The sequence below is a fragment of the Thunnus albacares genome, chromosome 21, assembly GCF_914725855.1.
Source record: "Thunnus albacares chromosome 21, fThuAlb1.1, whole genome shotgun sequence".
NCBI lineage: Eukaryota > Metazoa > Chordata > Actinopteri > Scombriformes > Scombridae > Thunnus > Thunnus albacares.
Window position 1 is genome coordinate 4,343,694 of NC_058126.1, and position 21,294 is coordinate 4,364,987.

Sequence of the window (21,294 nt, forward strand, 5' to 3'; positions counted from 1 at the left end):
TTAAACCTGCAGCTCTGACTAAACCACCAAAGAAGAAAAATAATTCACCCTAAACATTCTAAGTGTGGTTGAGCATATCATCCTCATGTCTGCAGTTTATTGTCACCATAAATTTTACATCATACTAATCTCAGCACAGAAGTCAAAAAATAGTGTCTGACCTCAGAGTCTCCAGTCTACAGTGTTGTCTCTCCAGAAAATCACACAGTAGCTTCACTCCTGAATCTGTAAGCTTGTTTTCACTCAGCTCCAACTCTCTCAGATGGGAGGGGTTGGACTTCAGAACTGAGGCCAGATAGGCACAGCTGATCTCTGACAAATTGCAGTCACTCAATCTGAATAAAGAATAAATCATGTAGCTTTAGTAGCAGATTATTCTGCTTGAAATCATACAATGTTTAGAGTTGAAGAAGGTTTAAGTGTAGACGTTTAGAAAATGGAAACTCCAGACACCTGAACCCAACAAGATGCAGGTTAAAAACTGCCAAATGCAAGCAGTGAAAAAGAGCTCTCATTAATATTAATGAAAATATGCTGCTACTTCAATAAAGACACAGTGACTTAACAGTGAATTAGCCAGTGCAACATTTTCTTGTTATATTAAGGTTTCAAATATGCAGCCATGACAAAGTCAGTAGACTAAACCACCGAAGACAAAAATAGACATAAATAATTAGATACTTAGCGTGGATCAACATAACATCATCCTTATGTCTGCAGTTTAGTGTCACCACAACTTTCACATCATATTAATCTCAGCACAGAGGTAAGAAATGGTGTCTGACCTCATAGTCTCCAGTCTAGAGTGTGGACTCGCCAGAAAATCACACAGCAACTTCACTCCTGAATCCTGCAGCTTGTTTCCACTCAGTTCCAACTCTCTCAGATGGGAGGGGTTGGACTTCAGAGCTGAGGCCAGAGAAGCACAGCTGATCTCTGACAAATTGCAGTCACTCAGTCTGAAGAATAAATCATGTAGCGCTAGAAGTAGATTATTCTGCTTGAAATCATTCAATGTTTCACAATCTGTTCAGAACTGAAGAAGGTTTAGAATGTATAAGTTTAGAAAATGGAAAATCTAAACACCTGAACCCAACAAGATGCAGGTTAAAACTGTAAAATACAAACAGTGAAAAAGAGCTGTCATTAATATTAATGACTACATGCTGCTATTTCAATAAAGACGTAGTGTATTCACCTCTTGAAAGCTGCAGCTACACTAGTGACTCCATCAATACAAACTCCTGTTGTGCAGCCAAACACAAGTAAAAAACACTGACATTTATTTCAGTCTCTAATCAACCTCTAAAAGTTTACAAAGATGGCAAATATGTCAGGCTGGATTTGGGGAAAATAGGAAAAACAATGATGGACAAAATATCCACAATAGATCAGTTTCATGGAATCATGAAACCATAAAAATCATGGCATCTTGTGTTTAAATATTTCAGTTTGAAAACTGCATAGCTTCATAAACCAAACCAAATTAAAAAGTCTGCTAAAAGCTACTCAGCTCTGTAACCACTGACTCTGCATTTTATCTCATGGTCCTCTCATGAATGTAAATAATCTTACTTTTAATTTGACAAGCATACATTATTCATTTCTAGTTGACATTGTTGATATATGTGATGTGCTACTGTGTGCAGCATTGCATTTTTATTATGTGTCCTGTGTGTTTTTTGCTTTGTACTGTTTGTTATTGTGCTGTTATATATTTTAATTGTGACCTGTTGAAGGGACTGCGGATGAAAATTAGCTATAAGCTAAATCTAGTACAGTACATCAAATGGTAACATTTATGTTTAATGCTGTACATGGTCCAAATGAATAAATGAGAATAAACATGTTGAAATGAGCAAATACTGAATATTAAAATTTGTTACCATCTGGTGGAATGTTTTGTTTTTGATTTAAAGGAACAAATTTAAGAGGAAGCTGAAATTTATGAGAAATCAAGTGTTTAAGAGGTTTAGAATTAATAGTCCAGTGTCACTGTTTTCTTTTTATATTTAAGATTTAAATCTGTAGCTCTGTCAGAGTTAATGGACTAAACTACCAAGGAAGAAAAATAATTTACCATCAACATACTCAGTGTAGCTCAGTATTATATCATCCTCATGTCTGCAGTTTAGTGTCACCATAACTTTTGCATCATATTAATCTCAACACAGAATTTTAAAAAATGGTGTTTGACCTCAGAGTCTCCAGTCTAGAGTGTGGACTCGCCAGAAAATCACACAACAGCTTCACTCCTGAATCCTTCAGCTTGTTTTCACTCAGATCCAACTCTCTCAGATGGGAGGGGTTGGACTTCAGAGCTGAGTCCAGAGAAGCACAGCTGATGTCTGACAAATCGCTGCAACTCAATCTGAATAAAGAATAAGTCATGTATCTTTAGTAGCAGATTATTCTGCTTGAAATCATCCAATGTTTAATAATCTGTTCAGAGCTGAAGAGGGTTTAGAATGTAGATGTTCAGAACATGGAAACTCCAAACACCTGAACCCAACAGGATGCAGGTTAAAAACTGTCAGATACAAGCAGTGGAAAGAGTTCTCATTAATATTAATGACAACATGCCGCTACTTCAATAAAAACACAGTGACTTAACAATGAATTAGCCAGTGCAGCATTTTCTTGTTACATTAAGGTTTTAACCCTCCTGTTGTCCTCAGGTCAATTTTGACTTGGGAGGACAACAGGTGTCATTATGTGCTGTCATCAAAAAATTTTTAATTGTTTCAAAACAGTATCCTGACTTAAAAATTATGAATCATTTTAACTATGGTTGAGATGAGAGGAAAATATGTTGATAGATTATGGCAGACTGGTATATGTAAAAGTTTAGTCAGGATACTGTTTTAAAACCATTTCAATTTTTTTGATGACAGCACATAATGACATCTGTTGTCCTCTCAGGTCAAAATTGACCAGAGGACAACAGGAGGGTTAAATCTGCAGCTCTGACACAGTTCATAGACTGAACCACTGAAGACAAAAACAGACATAAATAGTAAGATTCTCAGTGTGGATCAACATAATATCATCTTTATATCTGCACTAAAGTGTCACCACAACTTTCACATCATATTGATCTCAGTACAGAAGTAAAAATGGTGTCTGACCTCAGAGTCTCCAGTCTACAATGTGGACTCGCCAGAAAATCACACAGCAGTTTCACTCCTGAATCCTCAAGTTTGCTGTGACTCAACTCCAGCTCTCTCAGATGGGAGGGGTTGGACTTCAGAGCTGAGACCAGAGAAGCACAGCTGATCTCTGACAAACTGCAGTCATTCAATCTGAATGAAGAATACATTATGTGATTTTAGAACAAAATGTTTCCACTTGAAATCATTCAGTGTTCCATTTTCCATAATCTATAATAGTGACCAGAGCTGAAGAATAGAATGTATAAGTTTATAAAATGGAAACTCCAAACAGTCTACAGCACAACACTTAGTGTAGATCAGCATAATATCCTTATGTCTGCAGATTTGTGTCAGAGCAACTTTCACATCACATTAATTTCAGCACAAATGTAAAAAATGGTGTCTGACCTCAGAGTCTCCAGTCTACATTGTGGACTCTTAAGAAAATCACACAGCAGCTTCACAACAATATCCTGCAGCTTGTTGTCACTCAGATCCAGCTCTCTCAGATGGGAGGGGTTGGACTTCAGAGCTGAGGTCAGAGAAGCACAGCTGATCTCTGACAAACTGCAGCCACTCAATCTGAATAAAGAATAAATCATGTAGTGTTAGAGGCAGATTATTCTGCTTGAAATCATTCAATGTTTCATTATCTGTTCAGAGTTGAAGAGAGTTTAGAATGCAGAACTTGAGAAAATGGAAATTCCAAACACCGGAACCCAACAATATGCAGGTTCAAAACTGTCAAGTACAAACAGTGAAAAAGAACTCTCATTAATATTAATGACAACATGCTGCTACTTCAATCAAGACACCGCAACTTCATCTCTTAAACTCTGGAGCTCCACCAGTGATTCCATCTATACAAACTCATGTTGTGCAACCAAACAAGTAAAAGCACTGACATTTATTTCAGATTCTGTGCAACCTCTGAAAGTTTACAAAGATACCACATATGTCAGGCTGGATTTTAGGCAAATACAAAGAACATTGATGCAGAAAATATCCACAATATTTCAGTTTCATTGACTCATGTAACCAAAATCATGGCATCTTGTGTTTGAATATTTCAGTCAGTATAAACACTGCATAGCTTTGTAAATGTGTTGGAAAGAGCAAATACTGGATATTTGTTACTGTCTGATAGAGCGTTTTGTATTTGACTTAAAGGAAGGGAAAGAGGAGATTCAACATAGGAATCAAGTGTTTAAGAGGTTCAGAGTGAATTGTTCAGTGTTTTTTTTGTCTTGTTATATTTCAGATTTATATCTGTAGCTCTGACACAGTCAATGGACTAAACCACCAAAGAAGAAAACAGACTTTGCCATTAAGATACTCAATGTGGATCATTATAATATCATCTTTTTGTCTTTAGTTTAGTGTCACCACAATGTTCACATGATATTAATCTGAGCACAAGTAAAAAATGGTGTTTGACCTCAGTGTCTCCAGTCTACAGCGTGGACTCTCCAGAAAATTACACAGCCGCTTCACTCCTGAATCTTGCAGCTCATTTCCACTCAGATCCAGCTCTCTCAGATTGCATGAGTTGGACTTCAGAGCTGAGGCCAGAGAAGCACATCTGATCTTTGACATGCTGCAGCCCCTCAATCTGAATAAAGAATAGATCATGTCACTTTAGAACAAAATGTTCCTGCTTGAAATCATTCAATTTTTCATAATCTGTTCAGAGCTGAAGAAGGTTTAGACTGTTGAAGTTAGGAAATGGAAACTCTTAACACCTGAACCCAACAGGATGAAGGTTAAAACTGTCAAATTTAAACAGTGAAAAAGAGCTCTCATTAATATTAATGACCAAAAAGATGCTCAGTTTGGATCAGTATAAAGTCTATGTGGTCACAAATGTTTTAATGTTATCAAAATTGATTTAAACAAAGATCTGAATGTTTGAAAGTATGTTTTTTAGGTGTTAACTATGGTTTGAAATTAAATAATTAAACTATTTAAATATTTGAAAACCACATTTGAATGTGAAGGGTTTTACTTCATAAACATCATCCCTATGTCTGCAGTTTAGTGTCACCACAACTTTCATGTTATGTCATTAATGTCAGCACGGAAGTAAAAAAAATGGTGTCAAACTTCAGAGTCTCCAGTCTACAGTGTGGACTCTTCAGGACGTCACGAAGCAGATTCACTCCTGACATCCACAGCTTGTTTTCACTCAGATCCAGCTCTCTCAGATAGGAGTGGTTGGACTTCAGAGCTGAGGCCAGAGAAGCACAGCTGATCTTTGACAATCTGCACCTCCTCAATCTGAATAAAGAATAAATGATGTCACTTTAGAAGAAAATGATCCTGCTTGAAATCATTCAATGTTTCATAATTTGTTCAGAGCTCAAGAAGATTTAGAATCTAGAAGATTAGAAAATGGAAAGTCCAAACAATTCAACCCAACAGGATGCAGGTTAAAAACATTTAAATACAGTGAAAAAGAACTCTCATTAAAATTCACAACAATATGCTGCTACTTCAATAAAGATGTAGTGACTTAACCTCTTAAACTCTGGAGCTCCACCAGTGATTCCATCTATACAAACTCATGTTGTGCAGCCAAACACAAGTAAAAGCACTGAAATTTATTTCAGATTCTACTCAACCTCTAAAAGTTTATAAAAATACCAAATATGTCAGAATGGAATTTGGGAAAATAGGAAAGACAATGATGGACAAAATATCCACAAAAGTTCAGTTTCATGGAATCACAAAACCATAAAAATGATGACATCTTGTTTTTAAATATTTCAGCCACTTTAAACACTGCATAGCTTCATAAACATGTTGAAATGAGCAAATATTGGATATTATTGTGTTACTGTCTGATAGAATGTTTTGTTTTTGATTTAAAGGAGCAAATTTAAGAGGAAGATGAAATTTAACATAGAAATCAAGTGTTTAAGAGGTTTAGAGTGAATTGTGCAGTGTTCTTTTTTCTTTTATATTTAAGTTTTAAATCTGCAGCTCTGACACAATCAATGGACTAATCCACCAAAAAAGAAAAATAATTTATCGTCAAGATACTCAGTGTGGTTGATCATAATATCATCCTCATGTCACGAGTTTAGTGGACCATAACTTTTACATCATACTAATCTCAGCACAGAAGTCAAAAAATAGTGTCTGACCTCAGAGTTTCCAGTCTACAGTGTGGACTCTCCAGAAAATCACACAATAGCTTCACTCCTGAATCCTTAAGCTTGTTTCCACTCAGATCCAGCTCTCTCAGATGAGAGGGGTTCGACTTCAGAGCTGAGGCCAGAGAAGCACAGTTGATGTCTGACATATTGCAGTCACTCAATCTGAATAAAGAATAAATCATGTAGTTTTAGAAACAGATTATTCTGCTTGAAATCATACAATGTTTCATAATCTGTTCAGGGCTGAAGAAGGTTTTGAATGTAGAAGTTTAGAACATGGAAAATCCAAACTCCTGAACCCAACAGGATGCAGATTAAAAACTGTCAAATACAAGTAGGGAAAAAGAGTTCTTATTAATATTAATGACAACATGCTGCTACTTCAACAAAGACACAGTGACTTAACAGTGCCAGTTTTTTTTACTAAGGTTTTAAATCTGCAGCTCTGACACAGTCAATAGACTAAATCACTGAAGAAGAAAACAGTCATAAATAGTAAGATACTCAGTGTGGATCAACATAACATCATCCTTATGTCTGCAGTTTAGTGTCACCGCAATTTTCACATCATAATAATCTCAGCACAGAAGTAAAAAATGGTGTCCGACCTCAGAGTCTCCAATTTACAATGTGGACTCGCCAGAGAATCACACAGCAGCTTCACTCCTGAATCTGTCAGCTTGTTTTTACTTAGCTCCAGCTCTCTCAGATGGGAGGGGTTGGACTTCAGAGCTGAGGCCAGAGAAGCACAGCTGATCTCTGACAAACTGCAGCCACTCAATCTGAATAAAGAATAAATCATGTAGAAAAAAATCCATTATAATCCATCAGATCCATTAATGTTTTAAATGTATAATCCAACATCATTATGTCCTAATCAATGAGCTGTTCACTGAAATAAGCAGATTGACTTTGTCATTATGTTATTGTGGATCATCTTATCAGCCTTCCAAAGACCTCATCCAAATGTCGCCACAACGTTCAGATGCTTATTCATGTCAATAAAATGCTGCTGACCTTGATCAAGTCTGCAGTAAGGATCAAACTAGACATGTTGGGTTAAAAAGCTTGTGCAATACTTTTATCGTCTCTCTGTAAATCGTAACAATTACGTGTAATTTCATTAAAACACTGCAGAACTTGAGTAAATACAGAAAAATAAATATTTTTCCTTCTACAGAGGCACTTATTTCTAACCACAGATTTATTCTCATCATCAATGCTGACTGACTGTGATCGGTGCCAAACACCAGACTTTCACATGACTCCCCTCTTAACTGGTGGTGCAGCTACACAAAGTGACATCATTTTCTGACAAGAAGCATCATGCACATGTTGAAGTGTCACCTGTCATTGGTGGCAGCCCAAACACAACTAAAGGTACAAACTTTATTTGGACATAGATTTGCTCATAGTGTGAGAGAGACTGTATGTATAAGTTCCTGCAAAATAGTTTGTTCTCAATGTTTAATATTAAAGATGTTAGTCCTGAAAATGCAATGAAAGTGAGTTTCACACATGTACTACAACTTATAAACATTAAAGTGGTTTCAGATAATTGTTCAATAATTATTATTATATATCATATTATATTTATTAATAGTTTTCTTACAAATATCAAACCCTTTCAATTGTACACTAAATTCAAAGTGAAACCAACTGTTCAGGAATTTTGGACTTTGAACATTTTAGTGATTTGTGAAAAACAAATCAATCAAATAAAATCTGTAACTTCTGTTATGAATTCAAATAACTGGGTAAATACAAAATGTACAAGGGGAAAACACAGTCAGTGAACTGACCTTAGAGTCTCCAGTCTACAGTTTGGACTCTCCAGTCCAACCAACACTCCTGAATGCTTCAGGTAGTTGCCACTCAGATCCAGCTCTCTGAGATGGGAGGGGTTGGACTTGAGAGTTGAGGCCACAACTTCACAGTGAGTCTCTGAGAGTCCACAGTTCTTGAGCCTGTTATTACAAATTGTTTTACATTTAAATATGCTAAAATCTAACACTTTTGTCATAAATATAGACACTATGCATTTCAATGACAAAGCTAATTGTGTTTGGGGGTGGGATGGGGGTTCAAGAACTCAAACTAGTGCATATACGACCATTCTTTACAACTAAACAGAATAACTGTGTTCATATGAGTAAATTCACCAACTAAAAAGTTTTTCTTGCTCTCAAAGTTTTTGTTACAACTGAAGAACAATTGCTGTGAGAATAACTGGTGTACAATTTTGGCTTTTGTGCTTGTATGTAAAGGAGGGATGTATAATATGTCAGTGGCTGACAGAAAATGTAACTATTATTGTTTTGGTAATGGAATTTCAGCTGATAATTTTGTCCGATAATGCAGAGCCTTTTTACAGTGACTGTGGACTAGTAACATCATTCTAAACCCGGTTGTGAACAGGGATTTTTTTAAGGTCAGGTCTTCTGTTGGTACTGGAGTGGACTGAGGGTAACAAAGCAGACATGGTTTTAGAGTAGATTATCATAGTCTGTACAGTCTTGCCTCTCTTGCCTTTGTCTCCTCTGTTCTCTGTGTTGCTGCCTGTGTGCACAAAGCCAATGTAACTTACAAACAAAAACAACCTACATTGTTTTAAGATCAATAATATTGGTTATCATATTGGTATTGGCCACAACAAGCTGGTAATTATCAGCCCTGAAATTCCACATCGGTGCATCTCTAATGTAAAGTGATACACACTTAACTGCATGCACTATACATTTACATTACACTTTGATATAATATTGATGTGATTGATGTAATATTGGTTTTATAATGTTGATACTTTTTTTCCCCAAGCTCTCTCAACAGTGTAAAACGGTCCCTTAAAAATATTTATCTTTGTTACATGTTCCAAGAATACACCATTTCAAGCCCAAATAGGCTCTTTAGAGTTGGGCACAGGGGCAACAGGAAGTATCTCAAACTTTTTGGACTGAGCACCTGGACATGAGAGAAATGTGTGTGTTCTGCAGTGATTGATTCATAATACTTATAATCACATCTGGACTTACTGAGCCTTTCTGCAGTTCCTCACAGCTGGGATCAGTCTCTGTCGTCCCTCCTTTGTTGTGTTGTACTTCTCCAGATCCAACTCATCCACAACTTCCTCTGACATCTGCAGCATGTAGGCCAGAGCTGAGCAGTTGATCTCAGAGAGTTTCTTCTTTGATCTGTTCCCTGACTTCAGGAATGCTTGGATCTCCTGATGTACTGAGCGGTCCTTCATCTCCTTCAGACAGTGGAAGATGTTGATGCTTCTGTCAGGGGACGCATGGGTCTTCATCTCCTTCAGCTTGTTGATGGCTCTCTGGATGACTTCTGGACTGTTCTCTTTCCAACCCAGCAGGCCACCTAAAAGACTCTGGTTGGACTCCAGAGAGAGGCCATGAAGGAAGCGAACAAACAGATCCAGGTGGCCATTTTCACTATCCAAAGATTTCTCCATAGCTTTCCTCAGGAAGACATCCAGAGATGGGCGATGGTAATCATAATCATAATCATAACCATAACCATAATCATCTTCATCTTCATCTTCATCTTCATCTTCATCATCAATAAAAAAATATTCATCATAATATATATCATCATCATCATCATCATCATCATCATCATCATCCTCATCATAAATATATCCCAGGAAGGTCTTCAGTACCTCTGTGTTCCTGTTGGAGTAACAGTGGTACATGTAGACTGCAGCCAGAAACTCCTGAACACTCAGATGAACAAAGCAGTAGCATGTTTTCTGGAAGATCACACTCTCTCTTTTGAAGATCTCTGTATAAACTCCTGAGAACAAGGCCTCTGTGACATCAAGACCACACTGCTTCAGGTCTTCTTGGTAGAAAATGATGTTTCCTCTCTCCAGATGTTCAAATGCCAGCTTCCCCAGCTTCAGAAGAACTTCCCTGTCAGCCTCTGTCAGCTCCTGTGGGCTCGTCTCATGTCCCTCATTATACTTCTTCCTCTTTACCTGAACCAGCATGAAGTGTGAGTACATGTCAGTCAGGGTCTTGGGCAGCTCTCCGCTCTGGTCTGTAGTCAAAATGTGCTCCAGAACTGTAGCAGTGATCCAGCAGAAGACCGGGATGTAACACATGATGTGGAGGCTCCTAGATGTCTTGATGTGCGAGATGATTCTCCTGGAAAGCTCGTCATCACTGATTCTCCTCCTGAAGTACTCCTCCTTCTGGGCGTCAGTGAAGCCTTGTACTTCTGTTACCCTGTCAACACATGTAGGAGGGATCTGTTTGGCTGCTGCAGGTCGGGAAGTTATCCAGATGAGAGCTGAAGGAAGCAGATTCCCCTCGATGAGGTTTGTCAACAGCATGTTGACTGATGACTTCTGTGTGACATCAGAGACAACCTTCCTGCTCTTGAAATCCAATGACAGTCTGCTTTCATCCAGGCCATCAAAGATGAACAAAACTTTACAGACAGCAAGCTTCTCTGCTGTGACCTTCTGTAATGTTGGATAGAAAACATGGATCAACATGAGAAGACTGTACTGCTCATCTTTGATCAAGTTCAGCTCCCTGAACGAAAGCAGAATCACCAGTCTGACATCTTGGTTTTCCAAGCCCTCTGCCCAGTCCAGAGTGAACTTCTGCACTGAGAGGGTTTTTCCAATGCCAGCAATGCCATTTGTCAGAATGACTCTGATGTGTCTCTGTTGGTCAGGTAAGAGTTTAAAGATGTCATGGCACTTGATTGGAGTGTCATTGAGGGGCTTCATCTTGGAAGCTGTCTCAAGCTGCCGCACCTCATGTTGGGCATTAACCTCTTCACTCTGTCCCTCTGTGATGTAGAGCTCAGTGTAGATCCTGTTGAGGAGGGTTTCACTTCCTGCTTCGTCAGTTCCTTCAGTCACACATTCACATCTCCTCCTCAGACTGATTTTATGTTCATCTGAAACCTCTTGCAGATCACTTTCTGCTGAAAGAAAGGAAAAAAGGTATAACTAAAGAGAAATATGTCTCACTGCATTTTCAGTACAATAAAGGAGGTACCATCCTTTCCTGTTTTCAGGAATGATGACATCAGCAGACAGATCCACAGTCTTACTTTGTACAGTGCTGGTCTGACTTTCTATCTGCAGTCCAGGTCTTGTTCTAGATCTTTTTCCACACTGGGGACAGGAGGAGTCTCCTGATGAAGCAGACTGGTCCCAGCATGAGGTGATGCACTGTCTGCAGAACCAGTGTCCACAGCTGGAAGAGACTGGATCCTTCAAGACGTCCTGACACAAAGAACAGCAGGACAGCTGCCTCTCCAAAGAAGCACCACTCCTCCTCTTCCTTATCCATTTTCTGTAAAAACATTAATTTATCACTAAAGTTAATATTAAGATGTCTGTCTAGACGCTCAAACAGTCAAAGAGAACAGTAAAAGTGTAGCTCCTTTTCTGAAAACAATTATAATTTTCTTTAAACTCTCCTGCTTTCATAAACACATATTTAAGTCTTGTAAACTGACATAAGGAGATTCAAAACAAACCTTTCCTGTCTTTCTTATGTGGCTGTCTTATTAAACATTTAGTGATCTGCCTGTAGTTTGCTATTAATACAAACTCAACACTTCCTGCAGCTGCTACACTGTGAAAGCCTTTCATTAAAGGGAGCTGATGTCCTTTACTGTTTTACAGTCCCTTTGGGCAGTTTAGCTTGGGTTAATTAGGTTTGAACTGAGGTTAGAAGTGGTTTAAAAAATATGGTAGACCTCTTTTGCATTTCATTCCCTTCTTGTTCTACCTTCATCCTCTACTGTTAACTAGCAAATAAAGATGTATATGTAATACAAATATTGGTCTGAATCTACATTTTACCTTTTTCTGCCCCTTTTTTGTCCACAGATAACTTGAACAGAAGTACTGCACATGATGTTCATTATGACCTTTAGGAACAATATATGGTGGAGAGAATCTGAGCTCAAGGTCCACTTACTAATGAATCAGAGCTTTCAACTGTAAAGCTTTTCTGTACATAACTTTTTCACCACATGTTGCACAATTATTATATGTACTGATTCAACACAACATCTGGTAGCTCCTTACAGCTGATCTGAGGAATGTTTTGAGTAAATACATGGGAAAATGAACTACACGTTTGAAGCACATTCTTTCAGGTTTTGAATATTTGCAGATCATTACAGTGACTTCAATGTTGGGGCAAAAATGTATGAATATCTTCTTGAAGTGTAAATTCTGACTTGGAGGTTCAGGTTGCTACAGAAATAACATCTGTAGTGTCTGGCTGTAAAATGCAGATTAAGATCCATCTTAGTTTGAAACAATGTCTATAATAGCATTTTTCATCAGGGGCGATACTGCTGCCCAGGGGGAATTCATCATCAGGGGCTGCTAGAGGCAATATTTTTGAAAAGGGGGCATTGAAGTGTTCTTGGGGGGTGTTTGTATGTGTCTGTTTTTAATGCAAGTTTAGTTCTACATTGGAACGCATATTTTCATAATTTTATCAGCAGACTTCAGGGTTTTCCTATGTTTTTTCTATGCTTCCTATGTCTATTTTCCTCAATTTTACACACTTAACTGCAGTCAAATTTGTGGATTGGGGTCTGAGCCCTTCAAAAACATGGGTGACTTATGCTCGACACTGTACCTGAATGCCTCCTGTGTAGACATGGGGAAACTATGCTTAGTCTCTACTGTGGTTTGCTGTCATTTTTGGTTGTGCTAGCTCCTCTGTCCTCTCCTCTGCTCTATTTGTCGGTGTTTGTGTTTAGCTTAGTTTGTAACGTGTATTAAAATGTGTTAAATTCCTGTAAACTTAGCTATTGGCTGAAACAGCCCCTCCTTTCAACCTGCAGCAGAGGGAGGAGGATTAGGACAGGATGAAGATACTGACTGATGTCTGTGTTCTTCATTCTTTAAACTTCACTCCGTATTTTAATGTCAGGAATATTATTAATTTTACTGCCCTTTTTGTGTCTTTCAAGTCAGATATTATTGACTTTATATAGTGACTTTGCTGATAGAAACATTACTGTTGCTGCTGTAAGAAATTATATTTTGTCATATTTAAAATGTAAATCCATTCTAATCCTGTTCTGGATTTATTCTTCTTTTAAAAATAATAATTCAAAAGCCCCCAATTCTTTAGTAATGAAAAAGAACCAATAAGAGTATTCATAAATACTCTTATTCCTTTAAAAAAATGAAGGTACCCCGTGCACAGCAGTGCCTCTCTCCTGGGTGCCAGCTGACAGAGCGAATCTGATGAGGCAACGTGCAAAATGCATAGTTCACTCCTTTTTTTTAATGTAAGCCCCTAATAAAATAGTGTATATCCCAGTATCCTGGTCTGTGCTGATATACTTTTTTTGATACTTTTATTTCTTTCTTTTGACATTTCATTCAAGAAGAAATGCCGCCAGTATTCTCTGAACTTTGGAATGAAGAATCTGGAACAAAAGTCAAATATTAACAGACATGAAGTCTGATATGTGCCTTTCATTCCAACAAGGAAATAAAAAGTGCTGAGATGGCATTAATGCAGTCTGTTGTACCTCTGTTATAGGTGCAGAATGAGACAAATAAATTGTTTGTGGATAAGATAAAGATGGCTAGTGGCTACATCCTGATTATGGGAGGAGGAGAAAATTGCAGTTCTGCTTTTTTCCAGTGGCCTCAGACTAGAAGAAGGGAAAATGGCTAAGTTTTGCTGTGTATGGGGTTGCCAGGTAACGATGAAGAGTGATGAAGGGTTCGGGCTTTGTATATGTGTGACTGTGTGTGTGTGTAACTCGTCCCACAGTCTCAGAGTTCAGTCCACTCGGCTAAGGGTATGTTTTGTTTTCCCTACAACCCCTAATCAGTTCAGTTTAATCCAGTTTCACAAACATAAAAGAAAGACAACTCAAAACTCTGCTACAGGTTTTCACCGCAGATCACCCCTCCCCACCACAAAACAAAACAAACAAAAGACACTAGCAAAGCAACACAGAACATAAAATAAAGCCAACAGAAACGTCAGATAGGTCGGACCACCGTGTTTAACTATATATCTTCAAACATTACAGTTATGGCTGAAAATGACAACAGACAAAAAACATTTTTTCTCTCCCAGGACCTGAAGCACTGTCGATATGCCTCCAGCACAAGCTCATATGCCTGAAGCACTGCGGATTTTATTTTCGAGTAGCTAGAGCTATACTCAAGGATGAATAAGCCTCTTTTGCTTTCCCTGACAGGACACACTGCAGCATAAGGGCGCAGTTTGCATCAGGCCAATTTCTAGCCTTAGCCTCACATTCAAACAACAAAAAAAGTGTGTGGATCTCTCTCATTAAACTGAGGCAGCAAGTGCAAGTTATCACCTGTCTGCCCTGATACTAATCAGACAACATGCCATCTCTGACCAAAGACAAATGATGTCACTCCAAATCTCATTTTGCTCTCTCAGATTCCTGGCAGATTCTCTCTGCTTCAATTTGCTTTTTTTTTTTTTTATCTCCAATTCATGTTTCATTTTTTCATGTTCCATCTGCAATACCAAAATCTCTTTTGTTGCTCAAAAGTTAATCCATGTGTCTGAAAAGATAAAGCAGCATGACTTGAAGACTCTTATCTCCAGGCATTAGGCCCTCTTCAACTAATTTTTGTTTTTATAGCCACTTTAATATTTTCCTTGAGGCATTTGTCTCCTACAACCACCACTGAAAAATGCTCTGCAATTATGAGCAACTGCTCCTTTGTGAACGCATCCAGTGACTCCTGAGATGGAGCAGCAATGAAGTCCACAACACTACCCAAATTCAGCTCAATGAACTTAAAGGAGAATGCTGCTACAGCCTAAAAGGGAAAACTCTGCACCACTTTACACAAAAATACACACAGGACAAAACATCTGGACCAGCTGATACCAGCATCAACAACAACATCAACAAACTAGACCCTTATCCACAAAATCCGGGTAAGAAACACTACAAAAACGTTTTACCAAACTAAAGCAATGCAAAAATTGTTTAACTTACCCTGCAAAGCCATCACACATGTATTGTCCTTTCCCACAAATCAACACACGCTCACACACAAGCAGACAACAGCAACAAAGGAACAAAGGCACCAAGCACACCACGAACATTTACGCACCAAATCCAAAAGTCTGCAGCACAAAAAGCACCTACAATCCAGAAAAAGTCCACCCCATGTAGGCCACAATCTACATATATTTTTTACTTTTTAACCAGCTGCAAACAAACACCAAACTGCACGACTAGGTACCAAATACCAGAAAGTATAAAAATCACACACTCACAAAGCTTACCTACAAGGCACGGCATAAACGGGAAAAAAACAATGGCCGAATGAGCCCCCATTATGTCATAATCCGGCTCCTAGGCCATGACAAATGTGGGAATGGACACAACAGATGGCTGTAAATTAAAGACTGGGATGTCCCATTGGTCATTCTGGAATGCATGGTCAAACAACCTATTTGGTCATCCCAGGTGTCATCACTATCCACCTATCCTAAATCTTAAAACAAACAAAAAGAAAAACTCAAACTAGGTTTGAATTTAAAGTCATTATGTATGTCCTTATTGCTTGTAATATCTCTCCTCATAAGATTTAAACTGATTTAATTTGTTGTTTTCAATAGCTGTTGTCTTTTCCATTTTCAGATAATAGATTTCATTTTCCAGTGTAGAAGTGTGGGAGGTTATGTGGATTTCCAGTGTTTGAGAATACGTTTCTCAAATATGATTAATGAAAAAAGAATAATCAAAATCAGCAGATAACTCACTGTTTCCTGTAATATATCTCAAAAAATACAAGTGGATGGAAAGACTTGTTATATATCAAACCAAATCCTCTGAATTTTCCTACAATCCCAAAAAAAGTGTGTACCAGTGAATCTGTAATTCCATGTTTAAGACTAACTTGGTTTTATTTCATGAATCTGTCCCTCTGTATCTACCTGTTTCATTGAAATATGTCTAATAACTGAATCATTTTCAGGTCGTTTTAAAGTAAAAACAGTCTCTTACTTTGTGTCTGAAGGTCCGGGCTCATTACTGAAGTCTGGAGGAGGGGTTTTGGACCGTTCACTCTTCATAGACACACAGCTGGATACAGGAGACTCTGCTCTCTGTCTGTAGTACTGACCTCTGCAAACACACAGATGTTTTTATCATGTCAATCACTGACAAATTCTCTGATGAAAAGTCATTTTGGGAATTCTCAACTGACATCCTGCAGTGACGTGACCACCAAGCAGCGCAGACAACACTGAAGGATGGAAGAAATACATTAGTGTCCATAAACATCATTGTTGTGTCAAACTAACTTGTGGTCAGTTTCCAACTGTTGATGACCTCTCTCACATTGGCTCTAAAAACCTAGAGTGATGCAATGGTAAGATAGGAGAATTTGATGTTTGTATCTGCTGCTTTCTCTGCATTCTTTAGATTCAGATTTTCCAAATATGTACACATCTACTCCTCCCTCATCAACAAAACAGAAACGCACAATCTGAATGAAGCAAAACAAAACAAAACAAAACTAGACTAAAAAAATACAAATAGACAACATCCCATTATCCCACATATAAAGCAAATGAAGTAAACTTCAATATCTTCAAACTAGGTTTGAATTTAAAGTAACAATCTCAAAGATCTCCGTTTTCACCACTGTGTTACCTCCTTTAGCAATAGATAGTGACTTAACACACATTTATGTAAATGAAAATCTTTGAAATAATTGCTTTAAAGTCACATTATTTATGTCCTCATTGCTAACCATATCTCTCCTCATAAGATTTCAAACAGATTTAATTTGTTCTTTTCAATAGCTGTTGTCGTTTTCATTTTCAGATAATAGATTTTATTTTCCAGTGTAGAAGTATTGGAGGTTATGTGGATCTCCAGTTTCAAGAATAAGTTTCTTAAATATGATTGATGACGAAAGAATAATCCAACTCTGCAGATAATTCAATGCTTCCTGTAATATATCTTGAAAAATGAAAACTGATGGATTAAAAATAAGTTTCACTCCCAATATCTCTAATAAACACTTTTCTATATCATACCAAATCTTGTCAGTGAATGCATAATTCCACATTTAACCATGTACACTGATATATTTTTATCATAGTTATTTATAAGTATTTGCAAATAATGTACATTATTTTACATTTAATTAAACACAATATTTTATTGGCTGTAATATCTCTCAACTTTCTCTGCATTCTTTAATACAAATCTTAACTGCAACTTCAACTTAGAGGCAAAGATGTGTGAATCATTACTGCACCAACTTTAATAATGACTGAGATTAATAAAACAATAACATGAGTATTCAGAGCTTTATAAATGTAGTAAAGAGTGTGTATACATATTTCTGTCTTTGTGTTTACTTTGTGAGCTTTGGTTGTGAACCTGGTTTTATTTCATGAATATGACCATTAGTATCTAACTGTTTTTTATTGAAATATGTCTAATAACTGAATCATTTTCAGGTCAGTTTAAAGAAAAACAGTCTCTTACTTTGTGCCTGAGGGCCCAGGTTCATTACTGAAGTCTGGAGGAGGAGTTTTGGACCGGTCACTCTTCATAGACAGACAGCTGGATACTGGAGACTCCGCTTTCTGTCTGTGGAACTGAACTCTGCAAACACCAAGATGTTTTTATAGATATCATGTCAATCACTGAGAAGCTCTCTGATGAAAAGTCATTTTGGGAACTCTCAACTGACATCCTGAGTGACGTCAGCATCAAGCAGCATAGACATCTCTGAAGGATGGAAGAAAATACACTAGTATCCATAAACATCATTGTTGTGTCAATCATTAAATGTGGCCAGTTTACACCTGTTGACGATCTCTCTCACATTAGCTTTAAAGAACTAGAGCAATGCAGTGGTAGGATAAGAGTATCCTTATTATGTCCTTCTTGCTTATGATATAAGATTTCAAACCAATTTGATTATTTTTTTCAATAGCTGTTGTCTTTTCCATTTGCAGATAATAGATTTTATTTTCTAATGTAGAAGTGTGGGAGGTTATGTGGACTTCCAGTGTTCGAGAATAAGTTTCTTAAATACAATTGATGACAAAAGAATAATCCAACTCAAGTGCAGATAACTCAATGTTTCCTGTAATATATCTTGAAAAACATAAATTGATGGATTAAAAATAAGTTTCACTCCCAATATCTCTAATAAACACTTTTCTATATCAAATCAAATCTTCTGGATTTATCTACAATCCCAAAAAGTGTTTATCAGTGAATGTATAATTCCACATTTAACACTGTACCCTGATTATTTTTTTTTATCATATTTCTTCATAATTATGAATAAACTTTTTCTGCATTCTTTAATACAAATCCTAGCTGCAACTTCAACTTACAGGCACAGATGTGTGAATCATTATTGCGCCAACTTTAACAATGACTGACATTAATAAAACAATAACATGAGTATTCAGAGTTTTATAAATGTAGTAAAGAGTGTGTATACATATTTCTGTCTTTATGTTTACTTTGTGAGCTTTGGTTGTGAACCTGGTTTTATTTCATGAATATGACCATTAGTATCTAACTGTTTTTTATTGAAATATGTCTAATAACTGAATCATTTTCAGGTCAGTTTAAAGAAAAACAGTCTCTTACTTTGTGTCTGAGGGCCCAGGTTCATTACTGAAGTCTGGAGGAGGAGTTTTGGACCGGTCACTCTTCATAGACAGACAGCTGGATACTGGAGACTCTGCTTTCTGTCTGTGGTACTGAACTCTGCAAACACCAAGATGTTTTTATAGATATCATGTCAATCACTGAGAAGCTCTCTGATGAAAAGTCATTTTGGGAACTCTCAACTGACATCCTGCAGTGACGTCAGCATCAAGCAGCATAGACATCTCTGAAGGATGGAAGAAAATACACTAGTATCCATAAACATCATTGTTGTGTCAATCATTAACTGTGGCCAGTTTACACCTGTTGACGATCTCTCTCACATTAGCTTTAAAGAACTAGAGCAATGCAGTGGTGGGATAGGAGTGGCCTTATTATGTCCTTCTTGCTTATGATATAAGATTTCAAACCAATTTAATTATTTTTTTCAATAGCTGTTGTCTTTTCCATTTGCAGATAATAGATTTTATTTTCTAATGTAGAAGTGTGGGAGGTTATGTGGACTTCCAGTGTTCGAGAATAAGTTTCTTAAATACAATTGATGACAAAAGAATAATCCAACTCAAGTGCAGATAACTCAATGTTTCCTGTAATATATCTTGAAAAACATAAATTGATGGATTAAAAATAAGTTTCACTCCCAATATCTCTAATAAACACTTTTCTATATCAAATCAAATCTTCTGGATTTATCTACAATCCCAAAAAGTATTTATCAGTGAATGTATAATTCCACATTTAACACTGTACCCTGATTATTTCTTCATAATTATGAATAAACTTTTTCTGCATTCTTTAATACAAATCCTAGCTGCAACTTCAACTTACAGGCACAGATGTGTGAATCATTATTGCGCCAACTTTAACAATGACTGACATTAATAAAACAATAACATGAATATGCAGAGCTTTATAAATGTAGTGAAGCATGCATATGCATATTTCTGTCTTTGTGTATACTTTGTTGTGAACCTGGTTTTATTTTATTAATCTATTCTTTCTGCTTCATTGAAATACAGTATGTCTGATAACTGAATCATCCTCAGGCCAGTTTACAGTAAAAACAGTCTCTTACTTTGTGTCTGAGGGTCCAGGTTCATTACTGAAGTTCAGAGGATGACCTTTGGAGCGGTCACTCTTCATAGACAGACAGCTGGATACTGGAGACTCTGCTCTGTCCTCCTCTTCCTCCATACAATCACTCATCTTGTGGACTTCAGTCAGTCTGAGAGGTAAACCAGTAACACTTACTGTGTGATAAGAAAACAAGATTCAAGAAAAACAAGTCTGTTCAAGAGTCTCAGCAATAACAGAGAAAAGAGGAAGTAACACACACAAAGAAGTTAGTATCTCTCTGTTTTCTTTCCTCTCTTTGCATCCACAGAAGTCCATTCTAACTCTTCTTCCCTCTACAGTCCTCAGATAGACAACTGGCTCAGAGAGTTTGGCAGTAAAATAATAACAATGTTTTATTAACACTCACCTAACACTCAACTTCTGCTCTGCTTCGTCATCTTAAAATGGAGTCTGAACTAACAGACTGAACACTGGATCACCTGGTGTTGCTCCTCCCTTCTCCATGTACAGGAAATCAGATGAGTTAATCTAGGTGTGTGTGTGTGTGTGTGTGTGTGTGTGTGTGTGTGTGTGTGTGTGTGTGTAGTGTGTGTGTGTGTGTGTGTGTGTGTGCCTGTCATAGGCTACTTTCGGAGACCAATTTCAGACTAAAGACCAGTTTATTGTTGATGGCTTGTCCAATTTGGCACAAAAGCCGTGTAACCAATTGAAGAGAAGGCTGATTTTTGGGTCAGTGGTTAAGGTTAGGGTTAGGTGACTAGTGGTTATGGTTAGGGTTAGGGTAAGTCTCCAGAAAATGAATGCAAGTCTATGTACTGTCCCCACAAGTGACCTATGACAAAGTATGTGTGTGCGTGTGTGTGTGTGTGTGATGCTCTCACAGATCTGGGCCCCTGCTCTTCGTACATGGATAACCAGGTTATCCAGATTTTAATGCTGACAATTTGACATGAATATGGACAACCTGACGAACCAGTTCAGTGTTGGAACAGCAGGTGTGACAGTCAAATAAGGTCAAGTTTATTTGCATTTCACATACAGTGTCTTTGTGTCTACATACACACACAATCTGTTAAAAACTGTTAAACCAGTCACAGGGTGGATAATCTTTGTAAAAGCTAAGACTGATTGACTTTACCAGAGGATTTTGGTCATCTAGAAACATGGACCATAAAAGCACAAAACATTTAAATACAGACTAGAAAATTTCAGTGACATTTTTAGTGAGCCTGCTGCTT

At 37.4% G+C, this 21,294-nt stretch overlaps 2 protein-coding genes across 3 annotated transcripts in view; both read right to left on the minus strand.

Moving 5' to 3' along the window:
• Nucleotides 1–21,294, minus strand: part of LOC122972654 (GTPase IMAP family member 8-like) — a 41,712-nt gene that overhangs the window by 11,586 nt on the left and 8,832 nt on the right. The window contains exon 5 of one of the 2 annotated variants that reach the window (XR_006399803.1): nt 15,808–15,818. The exons of the other annotated variant lie outside the window; for it this stretch is intronic. The gene's annotated coding sequence lies outside the window, so the exon portion shown is untranslated. Of the gene's footprint in view, nt 1–15,807; nt 15,819–21,294 lie in introns of those variants that run through there. 2 annotated transcript variants of the gene reach the window in all.
• On the minus strand, nt 725–20,226 carry LOC122972652 (NLR family CARD domain-containing protein 3-like). The gene is made up of 10 exons (XM_044339900.1): nt 20,055–20,226; nt 18,959–19,078; nt 17,834–17,953; nt 11,393–11,619; nt 9,967–11,263; nt 9,343–9,825; nt 8,113–8,277; nt 6,299–6,472; nt 3,561–3,734; nt 725–959 (listed from the first exon to the last, which is right to left on the minus strand). The coding sequence occupies exons 1-10, from the start codon at nt 20,183–20,185 to the stop codon at nt 740–742; spliced, it is 3,111 nt and encodes a 1,036-aa protein (XP_044195835.1). The 5' UTR covers nt 20,186–20,226; the 3' UTR covers nt 725–739.